At 40.5% G+C, this 25,498-nt stretch overlaps 1 protein-coding gene across 1 annotated transcript in view; it reads right to left on the bottom strand.

Annotated features, from left to right (window-relative positions):
- The window catches only part of trip4 (thyroid hormone receptor interactor 4), an 87,040-nt gene extending 76,262 nt beyond the window's left edge, over positions 1-10,778 (bottom strand). Inside the window, exons 1-11 of the mRNA XM_085405960.1 lie at positions 10,580-10,778; positions 9,544-9,725; positions 9,301-9,431; positions 8,303-8,521; positions 8,135-8,213; positions 7,935-8,040; positions 7,562-7,777; positions 7,327-7,456; positions 6,946-7,139; positions 6,708-6,832; positions 6,031-6,122 (exon numbers count right to left, since the gene is read on the bottom strand). Coding sequence (XP_085262086.1) covers positions 6,031-6,122; positions 6,708-6,832; positions 6,946-7,139; positions 7,327-7,456; positions 7,562-7,777; positions 7,935-8,040; positions 8,135-8,213; positions 8,303-8,521; positions 9,301-9,431; positions 9,544-9,725; positions 10,580-10,659 — 1,554 coding nt within the window. The 5' untranslated portion in view covers positions 10,660-10,778. The remainder of the gene's footprint in view (positions 1-6,030; positions 6,123-6,707; positions 6,833-6,945; positions 7,140-7,326; positions 7,457-7,561; positions 7,778-7,934; positions 8,041-8,134; positions 8,214-8,302; positions 8,522-9,300; positions 9,432-9,543; positions 9,726-10,579) is intronic.
- Between the last annotated feature and the right edge of the window lie 14,720 nt (positions 10,779-25,498).

Below are 25,498 nucleotides of genomic sequence, written 5' to 3'. Positions count from 1 at the left end.
GACTTCACTGATATTTTATCTCTTCAAAAAAGGGAAAAGACTGCTGTGGATTAGAAATATGTTGAAAAGCTCTGACTTAAAAGAGCAAAAACACATCACACCATTTTTAAAGAGAAAAGAAGGATTTGAACCTGTTTTGCATTCAAGACTTCAAGTAAGTTGATATTCAGTTACTCTCTTTGATTCTGACTTATTTTCATCAACGGTGCTGTCTTTCAAACCATCAAAAGGGAGCTGCGTGAAACATTTCTCGCATTGGCTTTATCATTGTTCCGAGTTCCTGTGATCAGCATACTGAGAGAGGAACAAGTCCTATTAAATGAGCAGAACAAAATAGAGAAGAAGCAGAGATAATAAATGGGTATTAACAGGCAGTTTCCCCAACAGTAGAAACTGTGTGACATTTAATTAAGTGGTCTGTGGACTGCAGTGAAATTCTAAACAGTGTATCAGGCCATTTCGAGTCTGGCAGATGGTTCTATGTATTTTTCATGCTGTGGAAAACCTGTGACTGAGGTTCGGTTGGTTGTCATCCACTGCCTGGGGACCCAGAGCTGAATGCATTCTACACACCACTGCAGAATCACATGATGTCTGACCTCTCTGCCGTGGCAAACTGCCCAGCAAGGAACAGGGAGGAAGGGGAGGAATGTCAGCGTGTTAGTGTGTGACTGAGGTTGCACAGAAAGAGGCAGGGAGCAAAAGCAAGACCCAAAGATGCATGATTGAGTATGAGCTTGCATGTCTGTTTACTGAGCGTAAACTGAATTCTCTGCATCCACACACAACTTCACCGCACTGACCTGTAAAACATACTGTTAGAGAGGGAAAAATATGGATGGAATAATGCAGGGGGGAGGAGAGGAGGAAGAGAGGGAAGCAACCACTGCTAAGGATTCACACAATGTTACAGAGAAAAGGGGCATGAAAAAAAAAACAGCATTGCCTGACTTCCCTTCCTTTGGAATGCATCCAATATATCCTGTGAGTGTGAGTGTATGTGCGTGTGTGGCATGCTGGCAGGAAGGCTTTCAGCATATAAATATCACATTACCACACAAGGAAACGCAGGCATCAGTTTGAGCTTCCAGCAGGCCTAACAAGCACAGGAGCTCCACTCTGGAGGTCAGAGGCAGAGCTTACACAAATGGAATTCCACAGGAACCAGCACTTCTTTTAACAGATAAGTGGCTGTAGCCTTGCAGCTGTGTGATGTGGTATAAGCCTGGTTTCAGTTATCTCACATGTGCTAGTGTGCACAGATGTACCAAGCTGCAGTATATATAATATATATACTGAGCTAGAATAAGATTACATACACAATTCCACAAAAATAGGCTTGAAGCCACAGTGAAGAATAACTTAAAGCCTCGTTTTATTAACTGACCAATGCACAGCAGATTAGATTAGATGAGATTAAGGTAGCGGGAAAGGCAGACATAGAACAACGCTCAGCTATTTTGGCAGTATGAGTCTGCGATCAGTAAAATCTGAACTGTGAAGCATCTGACTCAGCAACCCATGTTCAGTAAAAGGGGGAAAAAGATGTACTGCAGTATATTCAGAGAGACACCTGATCGTCTTAAACTCAGCAGGTCTGCAGCAGGACAAATACCCCAACCATACCACAGCGAGGGCCATAAAGAATTATCAGTGACAAGAAGACCGAGGAGTCCTGCAACAGATGGTATGGTTCCCACAGAGCCCTGATCTCATCAACACTGAGTCAGTCTGGGATTACATGAAGAAGCCAAAGGCACTGAGGCAGCCTAAATCCTCCGGAGAACTAAGATGCTGGGAAGAACCTGCTAGTCAAAAAGTGCTCACACCACGTTCCGACTTTAGATTTGTTTTTGTGTCATATGTGTCATGCTGAGTGGGTTATTCCAGAATTACTTAATTTTGTATGTGCTTTTTTTTTTTTATTACTGTTAATTATTGCGGTATAATGGCTCTTTGACTTTCTCACTAGTGTTCAGATGCAAACAATAAATATATGCATATGCCGCTGTTGTCAACTAAACATATATGCTGATGGTATACTATAACATATATATCTATTCATGCAGCAGATGAACACCATAAGAAAATCCTTTTATATTCTTGCTTTTTATATAAAATCTTCTTATCTTTACATGCTATGCTGTAAATAAGAGTTTCACCTGAGTTAGCACTCACTTCAGTGCTTGCATTTCCTTTTAAAACCCAAATGTAAGTTTTGACTCAGTATGTCGGCAAAGTATCGTTAACTTCTAACATTAATATTTGCTTTATTCTAGTAATGAAAGCGTGACAGTGAGCATGCTCAAGATCAATACCCTAAAAGTGAAGCTAACTGAAATTCAGCCACCATCCTGATTATTTTAACTTGTGTTATTCCTGCTGTGACACATCAAAGCCTGTTCTTGTCTAACAACAAAAATAAATAAATCATTCGTGAAATAAAGGTACATTTCTTTGCTCTTAAAGTGGAATTAATGACAAAAGAAAAAACAAAACAAAAACTTTAACAGTTGGTTTCGAGTCATGTCACGAATATGCATTTAACTGATAGGTACGTGAGCTGGGAAATGTGTTACATACCAGCCGTTAACAGTTCTGAGGTCAAAAACATATGCTTATCTGAGATACCACAGACTGGATTACTGTGCAAAAAAAGAATGATGCAACTTACAGATTACTATGTTAATATTTTATCATCAGGAAATGTGTAGGGCTCTTTGTTCAGATAATACATGTACAAACCTCCCTCACACACATTGCCCACTTTGACTTCTTGTCCTCTTAGTCATATCATATGAATGAAGACCTTTTTTTTGTATTCACTAAGACATGTATCTCTGCAGCTGGTGATCTGGTCTTTGAAACAGGGTAACAAATCAGACCTTAAATGAGAGTGTGGATTGATCCAATCAATTTTTTCACTGCAGGAGTAAGTAGATGTGTGATTCAAGCTCTGCATGGGGTCTGATGTGCCTTTGTCTGTGCTAGAAGCTTTCGTGGAGATAGAGAACACATATGTGGATGTGTTGTAAAAAAAAAAAAAAAAAAAAGGGAAAAAAGAAAAGAGAAATTCCTTTTGACTTAAAGCAGCTTTACTCAACATAAAGAATCTGTAACATTTTTACCACCTATAAAGCTGCTCAGATTGGCTGCACCTCTCTGTTGATGCTTAATTATCTCACTTAGCCTTTTGCAGCAAAAACATTCCCATTTTCAATCTGTAACATACCCATCTCTATCCCAACCCCCCTCTGCAGCAGGCAGGTCAGGCATACATCTCCACCCATTGCTGAGTGAGCACTGGGGGGTAGGAGTGGAGAGACAGAATACAGATCATAATGGCTGGCCAATTATCAGTACTAAGGGGGGGATGGGAAGCTGGGAGGAGTGAGAGATTACAGGGAGAACGGATCAATACACCAGTCAGTTTCTAATGAGGGAAAGAATTGGTCCAAGTCAAGCAGATGGAAATCCTGCTCTGCCTGAGGTGGTCTTTCTGCACTGTCTGTCAGCAGGGTTTCCGGGTTTTGGTGTTGTGCAATAGCGCCCCAACAGAGGAACGAGTGCAATGACACAGAATCGTCGATCAGTGACATTTAAGCGTTAAAAACATTTTTTTCCATTTCTGTGAGTCAGTAGTGTTTCTCTCATGCTCTCCTGATCTTCCCACATTCCACTTTCCCTGAATATTTCATACATCATGAAGAGACAGATTTAGAAGAGCCTGAAGAATAATGGCTGTCTGTCCTTCACCACCCCCCTTTTAACCACCCACAGCTGCCAGCACAGGACAGTAAATCCTACACCTCACCCACTCTCCCAACCCAGCAGTGCAGCTATGTGCTACTATACACTAGCACAACATGCCCTCTTCTACTTACACAAAAGGAATCAAGATTCAAACGCTAAACCATTAATGGCTTTTCCTTTTTTCCAAAATGTCGACTCCAATAGGCAAAAGCTAACAGTTCAGCACCATCATTAGGCATTTGGTGCTGTTATTCTTTTCTATTCTTTTCTAGTTGGTTCACTTTTTTTCTACATGTGTCTTGCTTTCTTTTTTTCTGAGGGGCCTTGTGTGAGGTGGGGGTGTTATTTATGGCTGCTCTGTGCAAGTGGTCACACATACACACACACATACACACACCCTTTCACAGGATGAAAGGGCAGCCACACTGCCTGCAAACATGATTTTACAGCCCTGGGTGGAATGAGTGGTGGAGGAGAGAATGAGGACAGAGTACAAAAGGGGAAAGCCCTTAGATTTACAGGTCCCAGCAGTCAGAATGCAACCATGAAACAGGACACATTTTTAAGGCTATTTTTTTTTCTTTCAACCAAAAACACAGCTTCTCAGAAAAAAACAAAACAACAACTGCCTTTATGCAGGGAGATACTGTGTGTGTATGCAGAGATGTGCAGAAATACAACAACCCACAAGCAGATTATTGCCTTTTCTGTGTGTATGAGTCTTTTTTTTAAGACTGTGCAGTTTCCAAATGTGATCTGCTTTTGTTTATCACTAAAGATGGCAGAAGATCATGTATGCACATGTGCAAGAGGTTTTGCAGCTTTGCTGGGTGAGAGCATGTTTATGCAATGTGTAGAATTTGACGAATTCCCCCACTTAAATAGTTCAACAAGACTATTCTACATGGATGCGAGTGTATCCGTGTGTTACGATATATATATGGAGTATACCAGGTAGAGGTGTAGAGTACAGAATAAAAAGTAACTAATGTAATCAAATAAGGCATGTACCTAAAGATGAAAATTTAAAGGAAAAAACACAACGTTCCTTGGTGAAGTGTTATAATAACATATAATACACACATTTAATAGTCTCTAAAAGAATGATTTGAGACAAGCAGTGTCTTGCAAAGCCGGGGGCAAAACAGCCAAATGAAAATGGCAATGCAATTAAGTTTAAATGTGTTCCATTCACAGCAAATGGGGAGAGCCACTCTGTTTCCACATAATGCTGTAATGGAAAGTAGGGTGCATTTTCCAGCTTATATCTGGTAACACTGCAATTAATTCAACTGATTTAGGTGCAAAAGCTCAAGTAAACAGTTTATTAGTCCTACAAGGCAACAGTGACCATGGCACTAATGGAGCAGCAGCATTATTTGCTACATCACATGTTCGCAGTCACTCTAACAGTGTGAGCTAAGAGGGGTGGGGATTTCATTTCAAGTAGAATCGCTTTCTCCTGTGAACATATCTGAAATACACACAAAGACTGGTACCACTGTAAAATGTACATACCACCACTCTGGTGGGAGGTATTTTGGTGTAACGAGAGCTTGTATTTGGTTTCTGTGGTGGATACTGCCCCTAGTGTAACACTGTAAACTGGCAGGGAGGTGTTGTGAAAAGGGTGGAGTCTGCTCTCTGCTGACAGAAAGTGGCACTGCACCAAATTACTCACAATTACACAGAACAGCCAACTACACAGTCACTAAACAGTACTGACATACTAGGACTAGAGCTTGAGATCATACTTATTACTCAAAATTATCCACTGGGCATTTCAAACACAATGAGAAGTCTCAATGTTTTTACAACCACTACTGTTTTTTGCTATAACTGGAACTGAGTCATTACTTAACAGAGTTCTGAATGAAAAGACTTATTACAAAACTTTGTCTCTAACTTAATACAAGTTAAGTGTTTGATGCGTCACTTTAACACTGTCTCCAAGGCTCACATGGACAAATACATAAACCCTATATATGGCCTTTTTCATGTACAAACCCAGAATTTATTGACATTTTCTCAAGTGAATTAATTTATACTTTAAATGTACAACTACTTTAGATCACAACTAAGCACAAATGATGACAGGAAGGCTGTCATCTTTAATCCAGTTGCAGACATTTCATGTTTCTGTGAACCCACGACTGACTTCAAACAGAACCCATAATACCAATCGGTCATAAGGAAAACGTTAAGAGTAGTGAAACCTGAGAGTTTCACTTTTTGGTTGGTTTTTTTTTTGGTTGTAAAAGTACATCTTTCACTAACCTGTTCCCTGAATTGCTGCTGAGATAGACAGTCAGTCACATTAACGCAGCCCAGCAAGCAGCCAGTGGGATAGTCTTTAGGAAACATGGGCCCTGTGGAGATAAGACCAGGATCACTCAATCAACAATGTGTGGAATTAAAAGCAATCAGTATCACTTTATGACAGCAACATGACAGAGCCCAGTTTAGCATTAATATTACTTGTATCAGCGCTAAATTATGATACCATTATGACATGTTATTAACAGCATTTTATCATGCCCATGAAAAGAAAGTTGTGCTTGTTAGCAAATTTAAACAAATATACTTTTCTGCTAGAAATACTTTACTGTGTGCAATAAAAAAGTTTATTAAATATGCCCTAAAGACACTATGTCCTTTCACAGCTTTCACAGAGAAAGGCCAAAGCTTGGCAATAAGATCCAAAGGGCCTATTACAAAACCTAGCGCTAATGTTGTTACAACAGCCTTTAAGAGGGCCCACACAAAGCTACTGGGGGCATTTTTAACATAAATATTTCTATATAATTTTTTCCTGAGCCAAGGAAAGCATTACCCATGCATTATATTTTGTAGCAGCTTTTTTTCTATCTTCAGCAGCACCATATTTAAATCTGTTTAAACCAGAAATACATTTTTAGTATTCACAATATGATTCCTTTGTACAGCATCTGCACCTTTTTTATAAATGTGGCGATACATAGCTTCCACCTCTGCGATTTCTTGAGGGGTGGGCTTCTTTGCTGCAGCTGCAATCCAAAGTCGCCCACGGTGTGACGTGTACCACGTTCGTCCTTCTACCCTGCATACACACATAAAATGTCACATATTACAACACTTTGCCAAAACCCAAGTGTCTATAGGAGTTTATCATATATACAACACACACACACACACACACTGCACAGTCCTTACCTCTTGATGCCCTTTACCAGTAGCGAGGCCCACGGTTGGTGCATGCTGAGGCACCAGCCGCCATCGGACATCTCCTGCAGCTCTTTGTCTTGGAGCCTCAACCGGTGTCGTTCTTCTCTTCCCTTGTCCTCCATTGCACTCTTTCCCTTCTCCATTGGTTTCTTGTGGCTTTCACTCCCTCCAACATCAACCCACTGAAATAGGCATTCGTTAGAAACATCAGTAGAGTCTGTTTCAATGCTCACTGTTTTGTGATGGGTTAAAGTGCAGAGCAAACTCAAGGGATTTGACTGATATTTCATTTGAATTTATAAAATAATACAAATGACTAAAGAAGAATGATTAAAGAAGAAATGCCACGTTCAGAATGGATCAAGTTACCTCTGGCGCAGATTGCATTATGTTGGGATTCACCAGATCTCTGAGGCCCTGCCGTCCACCCTTTCTTTCAGAATACATTGGTGATTTGGACACAGATTCATTGCTCATTGCCTTGAGGGTCTCATCCAACCTGCAAATTATTGGAAACATTTCAGAAAGTCTGGCTGTTTAACACAACCACATAACATAAATCTGGAATTGCTGTTGTGATTCAGGTGCTGTCAGATTATCTTACTTGTTGTAATACTCATTCAGGTTGTTTCCCTCTTCAATTACTTGTCTACCAGCAAAGTCAAGTGTGATCTTCCTGTCTTTGCGAGAGGCATGGCGAAGCTCTCTCAGCTCCTCTTCCTTTTTCTTCAGTTTCTCTCGCTCATTGGGTGACAACCACTGATTGGATTCAGTGGCAAAGTAATCAGACTCGTCATCCAGAACCTGTGTTCTTCTGATACTGGGGTTAAAGGGAGGCAGTGAAGTGTTATTACCAACTTTCATCACTATCTTCAACAGCAATCAAAATGTCCTGTTAAAGTGTAAACACTGCACACAGAGCAGTAAACCTATCCATTCTTGTAAAGCTCTTTTCTTAACTGTGTGTTTTATGATACCTATTTCTGTCATATTCCAGCAGTTTGTCTTTGTGCTGAATTGCTTTCTCCAGCCCAGCCTTCATCGTGGCCTCTTGGTGTGAGAGATATTCTCTTTCTCCGAAGTCTGTCACCAAAATAAAAACAAACTCACAGTATCAAACCAGTTGATCTTTTCAAAGAGTTTCTTTTCATAAGTCCTGACTACTTAAGACCCTCACCGCCCATGAGCTTCTTTCTTAGTTTCTGGCTTTTGTTGGAGTCTCGTTGGAGGATCTCCTGTTCTTCTTTTGTGCAGACCTTAATCAGAAAACACTTTTAGCACAAGAAGAATGACAAAAAAAGCCCCAAAACAACAACGCAATCTAAGGACTTAAAGTGATATGTACCAGGCTGCCACAGAAGAAACAGGGTCCTGAGCCCTCTTGCTCACACACAATACGGCCACAGGTGATGCAGTTGTTAATAAGCTTGTGCTTTTGGGCAAGGCATTCACAAGCATGCCGACCTGGGAGTAACACAGCCAGCCTGTCCTGACCCTCTTTAGCGTAGAGATTGACAAACTTTGTTTTCTTCTTTGATGATGATGTATTACTATTTTCCTGGGCCTGAAGAACAATTGAATGAAGAGAAGTAGAAAGGAAGACATCTGTTTAACAAATGAACACAACAATAAAAATGGCACAGGACATGTACAAATAAACATGATATTGATATCAGTTACAAGTTTGGATCCCGCTTTTTTTTTTTTTTTTTAAGGATTCTTTATTATTTTTATTCTTTTTTGTATCAGAACGCAGAAATATCACCTGAATATATGAAGAGAAAACAAAGTTTACTTTAAATTATTCAAAGCAGGATTTGGGATGCCATAAGCGAGATTCTATCAACAGGCCATAAAAAGATAAAAATGATTAAACATTAAAAAGCATGTCTGTGACTCAGCCCTTCATGACTGAATAGCAAAAGCAAAATCCACTACTTTAAACAACAAGAAACAGAGTTACAAGTAATTTTAGAAGTCTGCTCATTACTGAACTGGATATTACACCAGTGGAAATCTGTCCGTTGCTTTGATGAATGCAGTTTTATGTCTTTGTTAGATATGGATATTGTGAAAGGCTGTGAATGCACTGAATTGACACACCATCCCATCTGACTACCATATTAAGTTACTTCACAGGTTTGATGTCCATATTGTTCTACAATGTAAAAAATATTTTTTTAAAAATTAAAATAAAACAAAAGAAAGAAGAAAATCACACACTGATGAGTAGGCATGTCCAAACGTCTGACTGGTATTTTATAAGTTCTGTCAATTTGGTAACAAATTATCTCCATAAAGCAGGTGAGAAGACAACAAAAGTGTGGCATTATTTGTACTCACCCTCATCAGATCAATGGGGGTTTTTACAGCTTCTGGCACAGGTTCTGCTTGGCTCACGGTCATCACCTCCTGTTTGTTGCGTCCTTTTCGTTTAGATTTCTTCTGGGTATCTCGGGTCATATCTTGTGCATCTAAAATATTTTTAAAAATTACCTTCATCAACGTTGTTTCAGAGCAACTGAGGCGTTTTTTTTTACTGTAGTTCCTTTTATGTAGTCTATCTGAATGAAATTTGTTTCTTACCTGGTGATGAAACAGATTCTTTGAGAATGAAAAGACCTGTGGTATCTGCTGCCTGTCTTTGAGTCTTCTTCCATCTGCTGAGGAGCTCGTTAATGAACTGCCCCTTTTCCCCATCTGTACCCTGCAGGAGGTCTCCCACATATTCCTCAATCTCTTCAGCCTTCTCGATTGATAGAATATATCTTGGAAATACAACACCACAACTTCATTTATTGACGTTTCTATACAAATTCATTGCCTAACATTTTAAAAGACCAGAAATAGCGACGAACTGTCATTTAATTATCAATTACTTTTAAAATATGTGTCTTTCAGTAATTTTAGAAGTATGCTAATATATCAGGAGCTTAGGTATAAAAAAAAAAGCATTTGTACGAATGTGTGTGTGGTTGGGTGAACAAAACTTGTAGTAATATATACTGTAGCTATATAAATACCAGTCCATTTACCATATTAGTCCACGAAAAGCTTTTCATATATAATTGGTTAAAGTTGCTTATTTTAGGGTACACGTTTATGCAGTTCTTCATCTCTGTCTTTATGATAAACTATCAGCTTTCAGGCTGTTGATCTGATGGGTGGACTCTAACTTTGCTTGGTTTAGTGTCCATATCATTTGCTTATTACCTGCCAAATGAAAAACGTTATGATTTCTCAACAGAAAACTATGTTCACTGTTTCGCTTACATACACTAACCATGTAAACCACGTAAACCATGTGTGTAGATTTTTAATAGTTAAAACAAATAAAAATACATAAAGACACAAAGTCCCACTCGACACTTGTCATGTAGAAAAAGGTTTAATCTGACTTTTTAGCCAAAACAGCTTGTTCACGGTGAGCCACTAAATAGTCAATACACTGGCATACAGCTGTAGTGTCACAATTAATTAGCTGTATCAAAAACGACAACGACACGTCATATACATACATAAGTACACCATAGCGCAGCCTAGCTTACTAGTTAGCTGATCTGCAGATGCTACAATTAGCCAGACGGCAGACAGTAATAACAGGCAGGTAAAATTTTCTTACTGGACGATTTCTTCACCCGCCTCCAATCCAAACTTGTGATGTAACTGTTCCACACACCACTGCAACAACTGCTCCGACATTTTTACCAGATGACAGGCTCCACACCTTCAAGTTTAAATCAAAGAGACCGGCGTGTCAAGCACAAACTTATAGCATAAACGTGTTTCCAGTCGGCGAAAAAAACAAATGCGCACATAACATTGGCGTTTACCGGGAGTACGTGGCAGAATCCCGTCCTGAAACAACTTATGCTGTGGTGTAAAGGTTCCACCTGACCAAACAGAAAAGTAAAATAAAGAAAGAGGGGGAAAAACACTTGTGTAAAATCATCTGTCTTTAATTGTAACTTTCTTTAATTATACGCGGGTGTTAGTGAAACTAAACACTCCTTTATCAGTGAAATACGGATTGGTTGCACTTTTGAGTTCAATCACTAGATGGCAGGTTTGCAGTAACTTTAAATACACAAGCTTTAGCTGTTGCTTAAATCGACAGGTTCCACCGAATAGGCTCATACCTGGCATAGGTTATTATCGTACATGAGCCAATGTGATATTATTCTGTTATTATATGTTACCTTATATATGTAATCAAAGTAGTTGAATTAGAATACTGCTGTAGATCATATTATACCCTTTAAAATAGAGTGTGTGATCTGTATGTAGTTTAGTTCTCATTATACTTTTGAGTTAACAGAACATATTCACATATTAGTTCATTAGATAAATGTGCATCACTCTGTATCCTTGATCTGCTGGGAATGTGTTACACTGTTTTCTTGACATGCTTAATTGTTGAATCATGAAGAGAAGGTTGTAAGCAGGAGACTCTGTGTCTAAAGACAGGGGAGATAGACAGACCACATTCCACACCCCCACCTTACAGAAAGCAGAGAAACAACTGCCGAGGTCATAACTTAGGCGCTGTAACAGAGAAAAATGTGATGTTTTGGCTTTTACGACTAGCTGGGGGCCACTAGAGACTATAAAAAGCTGAGCAACCCGTCACCATTTTGAGACATGTGCCTGACCCTCTGGTAGCATCTCTCCCGTCCGGACGTTCTAATGCTCTTATTGTTGAATTGTATGGAAATAAATGATTGTTGATTGAGCATTGATACACCGAGTATTGTCCTTCCTTCAGCCCAAAGATTCAAAGAACTGCGTGTTTTCAACAACTTGGTGCCGTGTGACCCGGATCTTTGGTGTGCTGAGGAGGTGTAGATTTGACCTTTGGTGAGATCGTGAGGCGAGGTGAACAGAGGACCGGTCCAAAAATAAAAAGGTAAGCACAGCCTGTTGTATTATAAATACCAAATGTGCATATTGGGCTTTCCAAATTAATCTGTTCGCTGAGTCACATGTATTTTCACAGTAAATTTGTCGGTGTCTGGTTTTTGGCGCAAGATACTAACAACATAAGTTGAGGCTGAATTCCAGTGTGTTAAATAAACTGCTTCTACCGAGATACTAATAACATACTACGTTGGTCTAGTTGCAGTAATCTGCTTCTACCGAGATACTAATAACATACTACGTTGGACTAGTTGCAGCCACTTTACCTTCCACATTTAATTTTGTCTAATACTGGCTTCTGTAGCAATAATACATTAGAATTTATTCTGAAGACGCGGCCATTAGTTCAGTACATTGAAGTCGAGGTTTGTTTATTTTGTTTATGGTGTCAGTGATGTCCTGGCTTTTGCCGGCTATGAAATAGAAGTTGATTTAAGGACAAGCAGATGCTGGCTTCACGGTGCAGTTGGACGCTGGCAACGCGAGAGCGAAACACGTCCGTAGGTTTGGTTTATGATACGGCGTGTTCCGGTGGTGCGGCCGTGAAGTGCAGTAGTGGTTGGTGCTAGTTTTAGTACATTTGATAGAGGTTTTGACGGTGGTTTGTGGCGTCAGTCGAGTATAAAGGGCTGCGGTCATAATACAAAGTAAAAATTTAAGTACATAGCAACACCTGGTTTATGATGTCAGGTATAACTTCGGGGATGCAAGCATCACTTTTATGATGCGACTTTGCCCCGTGGTGGCGGTCATAAGCGCAGAGAAAGGGGTATTTTGGTCTATGGTGCAGTGTGCTTTAAGAAAATCTAATAGTTGAGCTCAGAGGTTTCTGTGTAAAATTCCCGCTGAGGAAAAGTGTTGTGTGTGAGTGTCAAAGCGCGCTCTGGGTGAGAGAGTGTGTGTGAAGCTGCGAGGCGCGCTCTGGGTGCTGTCTTGTGGGTGAAGCGCGCACTGAGTGAGAGTGTGAGTGAGGCGCGCTCTGAGTGTGTTTTTGTGTGGAGTGTGAAGCGTGAACACAGTGACAGTGACGGTTAATGTGTTTGATTAGGAGGACATTAGAGCAAATACACATTTTAGGATCAAAGGTTGATGCCTAGTGTACCTGTGGAACTTTGCCCTAGGAGTGGCGACCCTCCTGTCCGTGGACGCGTGGCCAGGACCGGCGTTGTCCGGGTGCCGAGGTGGTGACTTGGGGAGGTGAGGGGCCCCGCATAGCTACGGAAATAACACTGGAACGGCCGTGTAATCACGGGTTCACATTTATTTCCGGACTAGAACAAGACACATTTTGCGAACAAACGTTGAGTCTAGATTAGTAAAGAAATATAAAAAGGTTGAATTCCTCGTTTCAGTGGTTGAAATTGTTGTGTGCCTGTCCCCTGACGAGTGTGAAATTAAAATAAAGAGGGAATTTGGAGCCACATAGAGATAGATGGGCATAATTGGGTGTATTACTCTGTGGTGTAATAAAAATAAAAAGGAGAGATAGTAAGAGGTGTGCAGTGGAGAATTATGGAGGAGTACAGAGAGGAATGTGTTGGGAGACTGGCGTACAGTTTACGCTGTCAAGGTAGGCGTGTTGCCTGCTTATCGGTTTAAAAGTGATGAAAATGAAATTAAAATAAATCTCTTAGTGTGTTAATACAGGAAGCTGCGGACCTGGACCAACTGCCCCCACAAGCACAGCGGCCGAAGCAAAATTATAGGTAATGGGAACCACACCCAGCACGAATCAGCAGCTGTGAAAAAGACAGCAGCGAGGAGAGAATTAGAGGAGAAATTAAGAGAAGTTTTAACACATAAAATTGGGGCCAACGGACTTGTGGAGGTTGGGAAGGCGTCCGGAGCATCACAACAAAAAGGTGAAACAAAAACACACACAAGCAGAGAAATCTGAGAGAAAGGCTCCTTTTAAGGTAACGCCTAGTTTGAGAAAAGATAAAATTAACCTGCTTTTATACAAATGCACATACACGCAATGAAGAAACAGCTTACACTCATGAACACGTGAAGATTTTCCAGCAAGGTTAAAGAAAAATTAACATACTTAAATGATGAAGTCTATACATTACTGACAAAGAAACCCTCTGGGTTGCAGGACAACAATTTAACTAAAAAAGAAAAAAAAAAAAGGAACACTGGTCTAACCAACCAGGCAAGACACAACAAATTTAGTGGTTAAAAGATTCAAATTGTGACATGTTTTCTGTTGATTGATTAATAAAAGTGATTACTGAATGAAAGAAAGTTCCTTTTTGGGCTTTTAAACATGATCTTAAGAATTTTAACATATACCGGTGTTGTCCTGTCAACTTGGTGGGTTAGGAGTTGATTATATCGGGAGACAAAAAACAAAAAAAGGGGGAGAGAAGGCTGACACAGGGCCTGGCCCCATTGCCTCCCCTCTGAATAACACAGCCAACACAACAACATTTTCCTGTTCGTTTGTTTTTGTTTTTTGTTTGTTTTTGTTTTGTTTTGTTTTTGTTTTTGTTTTTTCTATACATATTTAATTACAGGCTGCTTTGCCGGCCCTGAAAGCCGAGGCTGACTGGACTCCTGCTCTCCCCCATACGTGACACTGACCAAATGCTGCAACAGCTGGACCCACAACAACGACCTGAGAATGTCAACAGACCTGCAGGAATGTGATCTCATGCAGCCGAGACGGAGAGCACTAAACCTAAGGCCCGTTTCACTACACGGGGGAAAATTCCCAGACTGCGTCAGCTGACAGAGCTGTGACGAGACGCCCGCCAAGCCCGAATGACAAGTAAGGCCGAGCGAAAGAATGCTGACCTTGATAACTTTGCATTCACACTGTGCAGGACAGTGATGGACCAACACGGATGATCGGGTGGCGAAAAAGGGCGTGACCGAGACAAGAGGAGTAACTGAGGACAGAAGGCACCTCAGAATGGACAAAAACACAGAAGAAGATGCAGGTTTTACCTGCGGTGAACATCGACACTGGAGAAAGGACCGCCCCAATTGGGGTCAGAACCAGGACGGACTGAATTTTGAGCAGCAGCAGCAGCAGCAATGGTCGCAAACAAACTGAAAAAGGAGGGGGGCAGGACCCCAGGGCACGCTTCAGGCCGTGGTTTACCCAGAACACCAGAACAGGAAAGTGATGAACACAAACACCCACACAAACACACACATCTACATGCACTGACTCAGAATGAAGAGAAACTACACACACACACACACATACACACACACACACACACACGCTGATGCAATGAAGAATGCTTTGCTTATGCTGATATGCAAAATGCTGCACACAAACATCCCAATGCATAATTTTTATGAGGAGCCATTGATTACCATTAAATACTTAGAATGTGTTATATGTCACCTAGAAGGCATTTATGTAGATTTTAGGAATAAGCTCTAAAACGGTTTGGTTATGAAAACAATGTCTGTGCGTGATGTCTGTTTATGGCTCAAGGCCTTGACTGAATTCTTTGCTGTGCTTCACACAGCCCTGATGAGGAACAGTGGCACAGAGTGAAATTGATGAATTAATAGTGTAAGTTTAGGTTGGAGTACGGCATTTTCTGTGATTGAGTTTTAATTCAAGGAGGAACAAAAGGTGTTACGGCACCTGAGGTTCTCATTCCCACACAATATTGTCCCGGCAGGAAGCAAAATGTTCCTGTGAATTTCTGGTTGATTGTTTGGTTTTGGTTTAGCGCTAGCTTGATTTTATCAGTGAGCTTTGGCTTGTGTTCTGTCTCGTAAGCGAGAGAGGGATAGTTTTATGCTTGGACATGTCTGCAACGGGCCCTAGTTTGTGTTATTGTTGTTAGTGTTTTGTTGGTTATGTCTGTTTTCGTTTTTGTTACAGTGCACTGGAGAAAAAACATCTGAGAGGTGTGATCCACCGGTGGTGATATGTTGATATTTTGTGAGTTCATGATTTAACAATCAGCTCTTTAAACAAGGCCTGAAAGATTGAAATTTAAAGCGCTATAAAATATTATTACTGTAAACAGTTGCAAAGTGTGCTTCTCCATGATTGTAATTGGCTTGGGAGAAATTCACTTATAGGGAACACTGAGAAGTTCTGAGTCTAAAAGGATTGCACCGAGTCAATCCGGCCCAAAAAAAAAACAACAAGGAATTGTTTTCCTTTAAAATGATGACGTCATCTTGCTGGTGATGGATGCTCGAATAGGTTGCGCGTGAGACTCCATTATCAGCAACATCTGGTATGAATGTGTATGGAGGTATGCATGTGAATGGACTGTGATGGACTGACGACTAAAAGCTTTGACTGACTTGATACTGAGACAATGACTGCACCAACTTTAGGATTAGTAAATGCCAATAAACAATTCACCCAGCCGACAAGAGAAGGGTGGATGCTTCGCTTTGTTTTGTTTTGTTTTTTCAGGAGCAGGAGGATAAGAGAGACTGGAGGAGGAGACTCTAGCTTCACATAAGTATGAACTGCAGACTTAACACTGTGGTTGCTGATTTTGAGTTACTGATGTTTGCATTAAGAAAACTGTGCTATATTAGCTGTGTTTTGATTAAGGTATCATGTTATATTATTGGGAATGCCAAATGCTACAGTGGAGATAACTATTGATATCACTCATGACTGGAATATGTTATTATTAACCATAGCAGGCCACTGTAAAAAGTCAATTAAATTTTATAGAGGAAAATCGCCAAAATTGAACAATACCTATGAATGACTGGCCACATTCAGAATAGAGATATGCAATAATAAACATTGGTCCACATGATTTAGGTTCTCACTTGAAATAGTAAGTTATTAAATGTAGAATATAATCGACAGGGACATTTGATAGGATGTGGTACTGCAAAAGAACAAGAGCAAAGTAAATAAAGAAAATATTGTGTTTAGTTTGGATAAATTCAAATTAAAATGTACCATTACACTCAGAGGATCAATATGGAATAAAACATATGCAAAATTTGTAGGAAGTACATGACTGATAACTGTTCTGTCCTGAGCGTTTGTTTCTAGAGCACCCACTTGACCACACCAACAGTTTCTCGCCACCGAGGAGGGGTACTTGCAAAAAGAATAAAATAAAAATCTGAGTTTAACAAAACATTTTAAATGTAAATATCAAGCTTACCTTTCTTTTTCCATGAAATGTGCTTGTGGGCACGCCAGCCATTTTGAAAAGGTGGGCAAAACAATTGGCAAGGCCACACCCCCACACATGTGATATAATTTTAAAGGTACTGTTGCCCTCTCTAAGAAACATCAGGAATTAGAGGAGTGGCAAGTAGAGTATGCGAGCTACAAGCAAAAACTAAAATGTGTACTACAGTGTGCAAAAATGAAATACTGGGTCATCAGGGGGTCATGAGGGACATTTATAAAACTAAAAGTCCCACTAACCTTAAAGTGCACTTGAAAAGCTCACACAAGAAGGTTAATCTAGCTTACCTAGAAGACCTCATCAGGGGGAGCACACTCCCCCTCCTTGAAGAGCTCACCCACTCAACCCGCATCCCCAGAAAACAGCTAACCCCAGATAAGGCAGCGTGATGTATCCCGAGACAACAGGACTGGGACATCTAAATAAAGGTGTGAAACAATCGCCTTCAAAAGGTTATCAATTCACTCCAACCAAAATTAGGACCACTCGGTGCGGCAAGAGTTAATAGTTATTAGTCTCAACACCCAAGGATAACCAGAAGAGCATGACTGATATGATGGAACTGGGATTTTGTTACACTTAATTTTTGCAAAACACAAATAAAACTAAATTGAAACTAAGGATTTTCAGAAAATAAAAACTACACTAAACTAGCAAAGAATTGGTAAAAACTAATTACAACTGGTAAAAATTGAAAATCTGGAGTCAAAACTAAATAAAAATAACAACTAATGGAAATGGCGAAAAGTTTAAAACCCTGGTGCAGAGATTGGCAAATCTGACCAGGAAACGTTATATAATGGATTGTCAGGATAGTCAGCGTTAAAGCCACTTTTGACAGTCCATACTAGGATGGCATTGGACATCTTCGGGGCAGAAAAGGGTTGGTGTGACCAAGGTGTGGTTTGGCTTGTTGTATGTACATTTCAAAATGTTACAGCTCTGGATGGACCAGTTACCAGATATGATGTCACTAACCTTCTCTTTTAAGTGTCTAGCTCCAATGAATTGACACATGGGAGTGTGTCAAAAAGGGGGAGTTGAGTCCGAACATCAAACAATGGTGTTATGAACATTTTATGACTTTATTTGTGTGTTTAATAAATTAGCGATGGTAAAACTTAAGCTTATAATGTGTTAGACTTAGAAAGGGTTCACTAATTTTTTATTTCTTTTACACACACATAGATTATGATTAGAATAAGTCCTGAACATAATATTTTAAACCAAATTTGAATCATTAGAAGAACAATGGATAACAATATTAGATTATCAAGGCTAGGGAGAGAGGTGTTTTGGTTTTCTGTCTCTTGCAGAGAAAGGAAGAGACACCAGACGGGGACACAGAGATGTGAGGACCCTTCACAGCAGAGACAGATGTAGGGACTGCCGAGACAGCAACTGGGGTCAAGTGTCATGACGTTTGGGCTCCTGGAGAAGATGGATCCCACAAACACAGCAATAACCATGAAGGGGTTGGCGAAAACCAGGAACACCAGACCAACGAGGTTCGAGAGGCTCTTGGCAAAAAGGGGGACACGCCGGTGAACCCAAAACACACAGATCCTTGTTTGAAATCGGGGCAGAATAATCCCCAGAACTGTGCAATGACTAAAGGGTGGTCTAACCCCGGAGGTCGAAGAAAGAAGCTGAGAATCACCCAACTGGAAGACACTGGTAGCTGCAGCAATAAAAATAAAGGTTAAAAGCTCCTTAGACAGAGGTTCTAGTCTAAGTACATTTGAAAGGTATAAGGGGGCATTAAAATGGGAGTGGAAAACTGGAGCACCAAAATAAAGCTGTGGGAAAATGGGGAGTGATGGGAGTGTCATCTGTAACTGCTGTTATGGTTGTAAATCTAACTTTGCTTGCATCTGAACTGCGTGAACACAGAGGTCATCCCCCATATGGTCCACCCGTTAAAAGGGGACAGAGGGCCTCAGGATCAAGAAAACCTGGACCTTGCAACGCTGAAGTGCTTGTTATTAGTGATCTCTTTAATGAGAGATCAAAAGAGGGTATTGTGATATTATTCTGTTATTATATGTTACCTTATATATGTAATCAAAGTAGTTGAATTAGAATACTGCTGTAGATCATATTATACCCTTTAAAATAGAGTGTGTGATCTGTATGTAGTTTAGTTCTCATTATACTTTTGAGTTAACAGAACATATTCACATATTAGTTCATTAGATAAATGTGCATCACTCTGTATCCTTGATCTGCTGGGAATGTGTTACACTGTTTTCTTGACATGCTTAATTGTTGAATCATGAAGAGAAGGTTGTAAGCAGGAGACTCTGTGTCTAAAGACAGGGGAGATAGACAGACCACATTCCACACCCCCACCTTACAGAAAGCAGAGAAACAACTGCCGAGGTCATAACTTAGGCGCTGTAACAGAGAAAAAATGTGATGTTTTGGCTTTTACGACTAGCTGGGGGCCACTAGAGAGTATAAAAAGCTGAGCAACCCGTCACCATTTTGAGACATGTGCCTGACCCTCTGGTAGCATCTCTCCCGTCCGGACGTTCTAATGCTCTTATTGTTGAATTGTATGGAAATAAATGATTGTTGATTGAGCATTGATACACCGAGTATTGTCCTTCCTTCAGCCCAAAGATTCAAAGAACTGCGTGTTTTCAACACCAATCAAGGTTATGCCTGAAGTGACTGTATTATTAGTAAAACAAGTATATAACAAGACTATAAAGTATAGTCATCACCAGTCTGGTTTCAATGACTCCAAATAAAACAGAGATGTAATTAAGATTTTTATTCACTGTTATTACAGTTTATCAGTATTATCATTATTTGGTATTATAACTCAAATTTTTATAATTTTATTATTTATTACTGATTACTACTGAACACTTTTTTTGGCTGTAGGAAGACAGTAAGTCCTCAACTTGTGAGGTTTTATTTGTCATGGCCCTGAGTCAGTGATCCAGAGTTTATGTTTTGGATTGCTTTGCATCTGAAATAATATTCTAAATTTAGTGTTTTGTTTTGTTTTTTTGCACTTTTGTGTTCTTATTTGATCATTTAGTTTCTGGTTAGGTTGTAGTTTTTCGGTTCTTCGTTATTATTTCGTCTAAAGTGTGTTTCGGTTTGCCTTCAGTTCTTTGTGATTATAGTTCTCCCTCCCTCACTGCCTAGTCTTCTCTTGTGTTTAGTAAATCTTGTATCTGTGTTTTTGTCTCCCAAGTCACTGTGCCAAGCTCACATGTCTATTAATTTGTTTCCCTGTCGTGCCTCTTGCTACCCCTGCTCCCTGTTTAGTCAGTCTGTATCTCAGTGTGTGCCTCTTGTTTCCTGTTGAATTTTGATAGTCTTCTGTCCTGTGTTTAGTGTATTCAGTTTTGCTTCCTCTCTGTCTCGTTATGTGTGTTTAGTCCCAGCTGTGTTCCCGCCTGTTTCTCCATCCCCTCCTTATCCTGGATGTGTATTTATGTCTTCATTCTCCCTCTGTTTATTGTCCCATTCTCCTTATAAGGTGCATGTTTAGTTATTGTTTCATGGTCTTCCGTTTACATCTAGTCATGAGACTGAACAAACCAAAGTAAGAAAATAAAAACTACTTTAAAATCTTTTATTCAAAGAAAGAAAAGCGTGAAAAATAAATGATGGTCAGACTGTTTTGAGTTCAACCTAATTCAGCCAGAGCAGGAATGGGAATAGGAAATTAACTACATTAATAAAATACATCAGCTCCTTGGCTCACAGCTAGCGAGATCCCACCAATCTAAAATCTAAAATGATATCTAAAATTAGCTAACAATCTCTAATAAGCTACCATAGATTAGTTTATGTTTTTGACGCTATTGATTAAATAAATTACAATCAAAACATGCTTTATATGCCACAGCAACAACCCCATATTAGAACAGTTTTGCACTTATTCTAATTTTCACGTTTTATATTTGCATTTGATTTGTGCCATGAAGCAACGTTGTTTTTGGTCTTATTCGTTAACAACTAATCATGCTTCTGTGTCAAATGGTCAGTGAGCATCAAGACTCCAGTCACTGCAGGCAGAGACAGGATTTAGTACAGCCCAAGTTTTATTATTTTTATTTATCAAAGCTTTCATTTACGAGCTCAACATGGCCGCTCTATGGAAGAGTAGTGGCTTCTCCTAGCAAACCAGCAAACAAATTGGTTAATTGTGAGCCCTTTATACCCTGCTACCACACCTTGTTCATAACCTGCCTGGCGTTTGTCCACACTTTCCAAAAAAGACAATTAGCCATGGAAACATTTACATATAATACTTTGTAGTAAAAACGAACTAAAAACACCAAATGTCAAGCCAAATGAACTGTCTGGTGAATATATAAAACATGCAGGTGTTCACTGCACTTTGTGTTGTTGCATTCTTTGGCTCCGTACCTTTTCATTGGGTTATTACAATTATTCCAAATAAATTTGGAAACTGAATGAAATGTAAATAAAACAAATGCAACAATTTGGAAATCATCTAAATCCTATATTTATTTATTTTTTAGAATAGTACAAATGTTAAGAATTAAAAGTGGGGGACTTCCGGTGTCATGGTGGCGAGAGTAGCAGCATAAACAGGAGCTCCTGCATCGATAGCTAAAATAATCCGCAATTCAAGAATATAATCCATTAAAAGCGACTTTCCCCTCAAGAATAATGAGCGGAGATAAAAAATAAGAAGGGACGAGCCCCCGGCCGAAGCTTAGAAACGCGACTTGAGAGTAAGACAAATGAAACACGCTCCGAGCAAGAGGGCGAGAAGATGGCGGCAGAGGCCACAACATCAGCGCTAGGCCCCCTCAGACAGGTGGTGAGTGAAGTAGTGGCGGAGGACATGCAAGACCTTAAGGCAGAGATGAAGAAGAATCGCTCGTGAGAACAAGTTAGAAAGAGGACATGAAAGCCCAAATGAGCGAGTTAACACACGAGATAAATCAACAGGTTACCGCCGCCACAAGCAGGATCGAGGAGGTGGGGAAACGTCTGGAAGAAATGGAAAGAAACATGGTAGGGAAGGAGAAATGGGACATTGGAGTGAGGGATGCCATTGTTCAGCTGCTGGATAACCAGAGGCAGCTCAAAGAGAAGGTTACGGATTTGGAGAGGCGCTCACGCCGTAATAACATACGGATATATGGCATCCCTGAGAACATAGAAGGCACCTCCATGCTAAGGTATGTGGAAAGCATGATGATATCGGAGTTGGGGGACGGCGTGGACTTGGGCAGCGAGAAGAACCTAGGGATGGAGAGCGCTCACCGGGCGCTGGGAGTGCAGCTGCCGCCGGGGGCGCCCCCTCAATCAACGGTGGTGCGCTTCTTAAAGTCAAATATTAAAGAACAAATCCTACGCGCTGCATGGAAGAAGCCTGCATATATAAAGGAGAAATGGATTTTCTTTGATCACGACTATGCCGAAAACATACAAATGAAGAGAAAAGAGTACGGCCCGGTTAAAAAAGTACTTAAAGAAAACGCCATCCAGTTCCAGACCCCGCTTGCTAAAATACGGGTTCATTTTGACTCGGGAATGGTCTTATTAGCGCGGAGGAAGCTGCGGGGGATCTAAGAAGACGCGGATACACGGTGGGACCGGTGGCCATAAGAAAGCCCAAAGGCATTACGGCGGAGATGATCAGCAGTATGCTACCGACGAGCGTGGTTGGGCCGCGACGCGCCGGTGTTGTGCCAAAAAGTGATTGTCTGCCAAAAACTGATTTCCGGTATTTGCCAAAAAGCAATTGCTCATATTTAAAGTGCTATAAGTAACTTGTTGGGCTATAATATGTTAAACATATGTCAAATGCATCCCTTATGGATGACATAAAGTCATCTTGAGCCACAAACAACATTCGTGTAGCAAGATACAAGCCGCAATCAGTTTTTGGCAGCGACTTTTATATAACCTTTATTTATGCAGTAAAAAAAATCTCATTAACATTAAAAATGTATTTTGTAAGAGTAAGTTGGCCAAGAGCACAGCAGAAATGGCAGCAAATATTACAATAGTTCTGTAAAAATATGTTAAGTGGGGATAAAGGACCAGATATGGTTATAATGTAAGTACAAGTTGTAAAGATACTTAAAAAACAGATAATTTTTTAATTCTTTATGTAACCCCTTTGTATCCCCTGTTCACCGAAGTCTATTTACGAACATACGTAAAGATATTACACATAAAAAATACACAGAAACACTGGAAATCACTTTTTGGCAGAAAATCACTTTTTGGCACAACACCGGGAATACAGCTGATCTACGCGGGAGCGCACGGGAAAAGCTGAAGGTTTTCCAGCGCACGGAGGAGTAACACCTGTGTCCCACCGGCCCCGTTTCGCTGTTAATGCTGGGCTTACACTGTGCGATTTTTGGCCGATTTTGAGCCGATTTTTGAGTCGTGCGACCGTTTTGGCGATCGGCCCGATTTTGGCCTTCATCGTGCGTCGTGCATCGTATAATATACGTGGGGTAACGAGACGCGATTAACACCCCACGACCAGCTCCAGATCATCAATCGCTTGGTCGCGAGGATTTCAAACCTGTTTGAAATCCTCGCGACCGTCGTCACCTCGCGACCGGGTGTCACCGCAGTTTGTCACACTGCGCGCGCGCAAACACAAATGTCAGCGAAAAAGACGGCGCAGCATGGCAGTGCAGCGTGTGATCTGGACACAAGCGATGGAGGCACAACTTGTAGAACTTTGGAAAGCTCATCCGAGCCTTTTCGATGTGGCCTCACAAAATTATCACGACCACAACAACCATGAAAATAGTTGGATTTACACTGCTGCTCAATCACAGCTGCCTGATCAATGTTTTTCATTAGCAATTTAGCAAAGTTGATGGTGGTGGTGTGTCTGTGTGAGTAAAGACAGAGAGGGAGAGCGAGCGACAGAATTTCTGTTATAACCTTCATTTTATGGACGCACAGTGTGACCACTCAGGTCGCATCAGAGCATCGGGCCGTATAGTGTGAGACCCTGCATCGTGACCTATGAACTTCTAACCCCTGCGAGTCAACCGTACAGTTTGAGTAGGAGCTGAATCGCGCGACTGAAAAAATCGCACAGTGTCTGCCCAGCATTATGGAAGACCTGGTTTATTTGGTTAAGACAAGTTCTGTCTTTGTTCATGTGTGTTTATTATGTGTTCTGAGGGCTGGGAGTATTGTTATGTTGGTGCAGGAAAATAAGTTGGAAATACATAGAACATATGCGGTATTATAAGGTATTGTCTTTGAATGTAAATGGTATAAAGAATCCCATTATAAGGAGTAAGATAGTTTCAAAGCTAAAAAGGGAAAAAATTGATATTGCGTTTCTACAAGAAACGCAATATCAAAGGAAGAACATGAGAAGTGGAAGAGAATGGGATTCAAAAATATTTATTATGCCTCACATAGATCTGGCAAAAAAAGAGGAGTGGCCATTCTGATACCGAACAAGGTTGGTTTTGAGTTTACTGGAGAACATAAAGATAAAGAGGGAAGATTTGTGTTGGTGAAAGGGAAAATGGAACAGGAAGACGTCACGCTGTGTAATATATATGCACCCCCTGGTAGTAGTACAGGGTTCTTTAAGGAGATATTCAGTCTTATTGCCGCAGAAAGTGTTGGTACATGTATATGTGCAGGAGATTTCAATTTACTTCTCCATCCAAAATGGGATACAACTAGCCGAGACTGGAGTACGGTGTACATTTTAGGACATTGTCAGGTCTCAAGAAAAAAGTTGTCAGGTATCAGACAAAAAAATTGTCAGGTCTCAGTTGTCAGGAAAAAAGTTGTCAGGTATCAGACAAAAAAAATGTCAGGTCTCAGTTGTCAGGAAAAAAGTTGTCAGGTAGCAGACAAATAAATGTCAGGTGTCAGTTGTCAGGAAAAAAGTTGTCAGGTATCAGACAAAAAATTGTCAGGTCTCAGAACACAAGGTACCAGAGAGAAAATCTTCCTGCAGGTGGCGGTGTTGTCATGTCCCACCCAGTGTTGCCAACTTAGCGACTTTGTCGCTATATTTAGCGAGTTTTCAGACCACCTTAGCGACTTTTTTTCTGAAACTCGACTAGCGACAAATCTGGCAACTTTTTCTGCCGTTATTAGAGACTTATTTATGATGACTTTTTGACGTGTGTCCTACTCTCAATAAGCAGCGGGTGCTGCGGTGGGTACCTCGCCCGTGCCAAAGCGCTCACAGGCAGAGGATAGTCCTCCCCCAGCTGCTATCAGGGCAGGGCTCCCGCACTGACTGTAACGCAGTCAGTTCTTCTTTTACTGTTATGTTGTTTTGTGGACCACAAAGTTTAAAACTACACACACACACACACACACACAATAACTCCACCAGAGTGCCTGTTTCGGGTCACTTTTGCCGGTCCAAGCCCGGATAAAGGAGCAGGGTTGAAATTGTGACATTAAAAAAACAATAATTGCTAAAAGAAATTTAATTTGTAGTTCTAAATAAATTCTAAATG

Source organism: Rhamphochromis longiceps, linkage group LG1 (assembly GCF_057381845.1).
Source record: "Rhamphochromis longiceps isolate RC_006_pf linkage group LG1, R_longiceps_female_GT1.1, whole genome shotgun sequence".
Lineage (NCBI taxonomy): Eukaryota > Metazoa > Chordata > Actinopteri > Cichliformes > Cichlidae > Rhamphochromis > Rhamphochromis longiceps.
The sequence above is the reverse complement of the archived record's forward strand: the minus strand, read 5'-3'. Positions and strand labels throughout refer to the sequence as shown.